General features: G+C 43.5%; 1 protein-coding gene across 1 annotated transcript; it reads right to left on the minus strand.

Annotated features, from left to right (window-relative positions):
* Positions 1-2,770: 2,770 nt before the first annotated feature.
* On the minus strand, positions 2,771-4,496 carry wu:fc23c09. The gene is made up of 2 exons (XM_068587012.1): positions 4,321-4,496; positions 2,771-3,869 (listed from the first exon to the last, which is right to left on the minus strand). The coding sequence occupies exons 1-2, from the start codon at positions 4,494-4,496 to the stop codon at positions 2,771-2,773; spliced, it is 1,275 nt and encodes a 424-aa protein (XP_068443113.1).
* Between the last annotated feature and the right edge of the window lie 622 nt (positions 4,497-5,118).

Genomic DNA, 5,118 nt, shown 5'->3' on the forward strand with positions numbered 1-5,118 from the left:
GGCTAGAGCAATACAGCAGATCAAGTTGCCTCATAAGGAATCGGAAAGGTCAAAAAGGGGTTTTTTTTCTCACAAAAAGAGAAAAATAAAAGTTTTCACAAGAATGTGACCGATACAGGTGACTCACAGACGGGTGATACATACTGAGAGAGGGTGGCAGTGAGCCAGCTGCTACTAATCCTGCACACCTCCTGCTTGGATCAGCTTAACTATCAGACTGCATCCAGCAAAGGATACAGAGCTACACAAATAAATTCACCATCTGCCAAACTACTTAAAATGAGCCCTTGAGTTCCCGACTCTGTCAAGGGAGCAGTTCACATGATCATTACGTTACGTGTGTGACTCCCACGCACGAGCACCAGACGACTGAAACACACATGGATGGTGTATCCACGTGTGCACACAATCTCAAACCCTTGAGTGAAAAGGAGAAAATATGCAAAAGGAAAAAAGGAAAAAAAAAGGGAAAGAAAAGGAAAGAGGAGACACAAAGAGTGGAGGAGGGTTTCCAGTGGGTCCAGGTAGACATGTGGTGTTGTGATACAGGGTCAGGGTCCTGCTGGACCGTAGGGAGGTGCTGGTGAGCTCCCTGCCCAGCCGAAGCTCTTCCCTTCTGGACACGCGCTGAGCCAGTGGAGCCTGGATCCATCCTTCAAAAGTCCAACCTCCTCCTCCTCCTTTCCTCGTCTTTACTCCCCCTCCGCCTGCTCCTCTTTCCCAGGTCCTAAGGGTGCAGTGCCACGTTGCTGAGTGAACTTATTAGAGTGAGCAAGAGGGGGGTGGGGGGAAGGGAGAAAAGTGCCATGTGGACTAATGCATTTTCTCCACTTTCGGCTTCCTTCTGCTTCTTCACTATTCCTTTATGTACATTCTTCTTTTTTCCAACCTTATGATGAGATTGAATCTGACTTTATTGCAATAATAAGTCCACATATATGTGTGTGTGTGTGTGTGTGTGTGTGTGTGTGTGTGTGTGTGTGTGTGTGTGTGTGTGTGTGTGTGTGTGTGTGTGTGTGTTTGAGTGTGTTTCCAGTCTGTGAGCTTTTAAATGTGTGTATATATATTTTATGTATTTTCTTTAAAATACTTGAGCTTCTGGAAAAGAGAAGCGCCAAATTGGAGCTCCATATACTTTCTGTATCTCACTGTAAACCTTAAAAATCGAGGTTGACCGCATCAAAACTATTTTCTTATACATCATTGCCATCTTGTGGATATCTTGTAAACACCACATTTACATTTTACAACTATGTCTTTTCCAAATATTGCTTTTGGAGACCTAACTGCAAGACAAAGAACTTCACAAGTATAATATATACTAACTGTGGAACATGTTTTCTTTATTCATAAAATATACAATCCCAATATTTCATATTCTTCATAGTTTATACTTCTGTGTCATACATTTTATCATACAGATTTATAGAGAGCTGTTGAAATTGCACAATTGACTTTAATAACAGACATTTCAGGTGATTTTTAGTCTTGCGTGTCATCATGTCACCGCGTGTGTGATAATGTGTTCCACACCGCCGTTCCTTCATTTGACATCACACAGATCCTGACGAGTTCAGGACGTTCTTGTTCCCATGAGCATCCTCCAGGGAATCATTGCTGCACAAACACGTTGAAAAAACAACAACCTTGACTTGATTTGTTTATGGAAAATGGTAAAAATGCTCAACAGTGGAACATTTGGAGCGGTGTCCATTTATCGGCATGGGAAAACTGCATCTGGAGCTCTAAGCATTCGCTCCTGCCAGTTAGTTTTATCGACTTTTTTTTTAATTGACCAGGGTTTGATGGCACAAACAAAGGAAAACTCAAATAAAAAATAATATGGGGAAGTTATTGCGCTTAAACAGCACATTTGTGTTTTCATTCTAACAAAGCAATGAAGCATTCTGGAGGATGTGATGGAGATTTCAGAGAAACGGTTACTGTCGTTTGTAGTCTTTACCAACGTACAAAGACACAATATAAGTCTCTTGATTGTTGAGGACATTTGATTTAAATGAACAGGAGAAACAAATCCTCTGAAATGTCTCCGTCTCAGAAGAGCTAAAGGAACAACGTTTATTTTAAACAGTCCAAAGTAGGAGGGATCAAATCTTTGAGTTTTCGGTTTTCAGACATCACATCTTCAAGAAGAAAAAAGTCCCTCAAACCATCTGAACAACCTCTATAGAGGGAAGGCGGGTGTTTCCTATCAGTAAGCTCACATTGTCATCAGCATGAACAATAAAGTCTTTACACAGACCTTTAACAAAACCAGCATGTCCACTAAAGTTGAAAGAACTTGCAAACACGAAACAGAAAAGCAGTAAATAGTACAAAATAAAACAAATATAGTACAAAGATCTGATTCCCAAAATTCAGCAACAAGCATATACGAGTACAAAATAATTAATGCATACCAGTCACACACACTTAAACTTTATTTCACTCATCATATTACATATTTGTTTATAAAACAGGTCTCTTACTTCAACCCTGTCTGACTTGAATGTGTTTCTGTTTTATTCTGTACATTCATTTATTGATGTGTGCATTCAAATGTTTTTCTACTGAATAAAAGTATTAAAATTTAATATGAATTAATTTACACATTTTAAAGAATCGAAAATCAAACCCCTGCAACCACCAATGGTAATTGATTGGAGTGGAGGCAATGTCAGACTGAAGATGGGAATAGAGAGCAACACGTTGACCCTCCTGTCTGACATCAGGTCCCCGAGCGGCACGATTGTTCGTATCTTTTGACGGTTCAGTAGAAGTGCACCACCTGGAATCCCCGTAAGCACCTGAAAGCTTGTGCATCCAACTTCCCCATATCGATTAAATTGTGTTCCAACTGCACTCGCACAAGCCCGCTGAGACTCGCGCTCCTATTGCCCCAGCAGAACGCATCGCGAGGCACTGATTGAATCTTGTTGTGGTTGAGTGCTACAGAGTGCAGAGCCTCTGGCAGCTGTCTGGGCACCTGGCGCAAGCTGTTGTGGCACAGGTCTAACTGGTGCAGAACGGGCAACGTCCTGAAGGCCCCCGGAGCCACTTTGAAGATTTTATTTCTCGCTAAACCCAAGTGCTCGAGGTTTTTCAAGTTGCCGAAAGCCGTTTTCTTCACGGAAGACATGAGGTTGCCCTCCAGATTTAGAGTTTTCAGTGAGTGGGGAAGGTGTCGTGGCACTTGTTTCAGTCGGTTACCCTCTAAGTTGAGGCTTTCCAAGTGAGTCGCATTGAGAAGGGACTCCCTGAGAAGGCCCTTGCTTGTCAGTCTGTTTGTACTCAAATCTAACACCACCAGCTCTGACATCCCATTAAAGGCTCCTCCACGGAAGTGCTCAATGAGGTTCCCTCTGAGGTAGAGCTCCTTGATGGACAGCGGTAAACCCAGAGGAACCGACGTTAACTGGTTGTGATCCAGGTTCAGAGTGCGCAGGTTGTACAAAGGAGACAACGCCCCATTGGGAAGAGAGTCGGATCCATTCCCCAGGCTGTTGTTGCTGAGGCTCAGGACCAGGAGGCCGGGGCACCGGGCCCAGGCGGCCTCAGACATCACACTCAGGCGGTTATTGTCCAATCGAAGCTCCTCCAGAGAAACTGGCAGATCGGTTGGCACGCTGACGAGGAGGTTCCTGTCCAGGTAGAGGCGCTTCAGAGCCGGGATCCTCTCAAAGGCTCCCTCTACGGGACCATCTGAGAGCCGGTTGTTGCTCAACACAAGGAACTCCATGGAGACGTATTCAGTGAGCAGGTCCAGCTGGATGCTGTCGATGTGGTTGTTCATGAGGAGGACGTAGCGAGCGTTATAGGGAATACCATAAGGAATCTTGTCCACGCCTTTGTCTGAGCACTGGACCACTCTGGAAAACAACACATAACAAGTGTAAGGATGCACGTTGATCGCCAAACCACACAATCACACGCTAGTGAGTATTTTTATGTTTTGGATAACCTCAATTTGTAATTTTGCCATTTCAGTTGTTTGTATGGTATACATCTAACATGTTAACTCGCAAGAAAGCACTTGTCAAGCTATGAATTTCTTGTTTTTTTTCCATTCACATTTTAATCCGAAAGTAAAAACGACCAAAGAAAATGTCCAGAGAGTAAGGTTGCATCTTAAAGTTGCTAGTCAGTTGTCTGACTACTCAAAAGCTCAAATTATGCCATTTTAAATAAATAATTCTCACATTGGAGAACATAAAATCACAAAAAATACTCATCTAAAAGCTGAGTGTTAGCATTAATGAGTTATTAATGCTGCTGATACATTTGTTGGAATACTTTATGTCATTTTAGTCTTACAGTTACCTTCCATAGCAGGCACATTCCAGAGGACAGTAGTTATCCTTGAAGTATGGAAAGTGCGTTGGCATGATGACCTTCTTCTCCCTTTTAGGTGTTTTATTGTCCTTTTTCCTTTTCTTTTCCTTGGACTTCTTAATGGTCTTGTTTTGAGTCCTTCTGTTGAGTTTCGTTGGCCTCATGGAAGGTGTTTTGGCAGTTGTCAATTGCGGTCTGGCTGAAGCTTTGGTCATTTGTGGTTGAGGAGGAGACACTTTATTCCGCCTCACTGAAAGTTTGGTGTCATTTTCCATCAGTTGGACTGTTTTGGGCGGAGTCACGCTTGGTTCAAGCCCGACCGTGGTATTACTTCCATTCGATTTCGGCACAGGATTTGTCTCTTTGGTTTTAAAAGTTGCTTCTTTGCGGTTTGTCGTTGCCGCTTGCACCTTGGGGATATATTCAGTCATATACTTTGGTCGATCCACGGTGGTTAGCAGCTCCGGCTGTACAGGTGTAAACAACCTATTTGTGACCGTGACATTCTCTAAACGTGGGCCAGCCTTGACCTCCAGTTCATTCGCCTCGCCAGGAAGCACGGCTGAGACGGAGATGTGATTGATTGCTGTGGGATTGGGCGGAGTGACAGACAGAGGAAATAAGAGAGGACTCGCTGTGTAAGAGGAGGGAGGGTGAGAGGAGACTTGTGGGACATTATGATGATGAACTGGAGGTGGAGAACCAGGAGGATTTTGAGACCGAGTGATAATTTGAATTGTGGCAGGAATCACTAATTCCTCCCCCAGCTGAGTAGAGGATGTGCTT

Source organism: Clinocottus analis, unplaced genomic scaffold (assembly GCF_023055335.1).
Source record: "Clinocottus analis isolate CAN_PGR_092001 unplaced genomic scaffold, fCliAna1.0.p SCAF_20, whole genome shotgun sequence".
In the NCBI taxonomy this organism is placed as follows: domain Eukaryota; kingdom Metazoa; phylum Chordata; class Actinopteri; order Perciformes; family Cottidae; genus Clinocottus; species Clinocottus analis.

Excerpts from the sequence above, each read along its gene's own strand:
- wu:fc23c09 (XM_068587012.1), bottom strand. The coding sequence starts at position 4,496 with ATGAGGCCAACGAAACTCAACAGAAGGACTCAAAACAAGACCATTAAG. Across the intron at positions 3,870-4,320 it reads GAATGTGCCTGCTATGGAAG|AGTGGTCCAGTGCTCAGACA; the intron begins GTAACTGTAAGA and ends GTTGTTTTCCAG.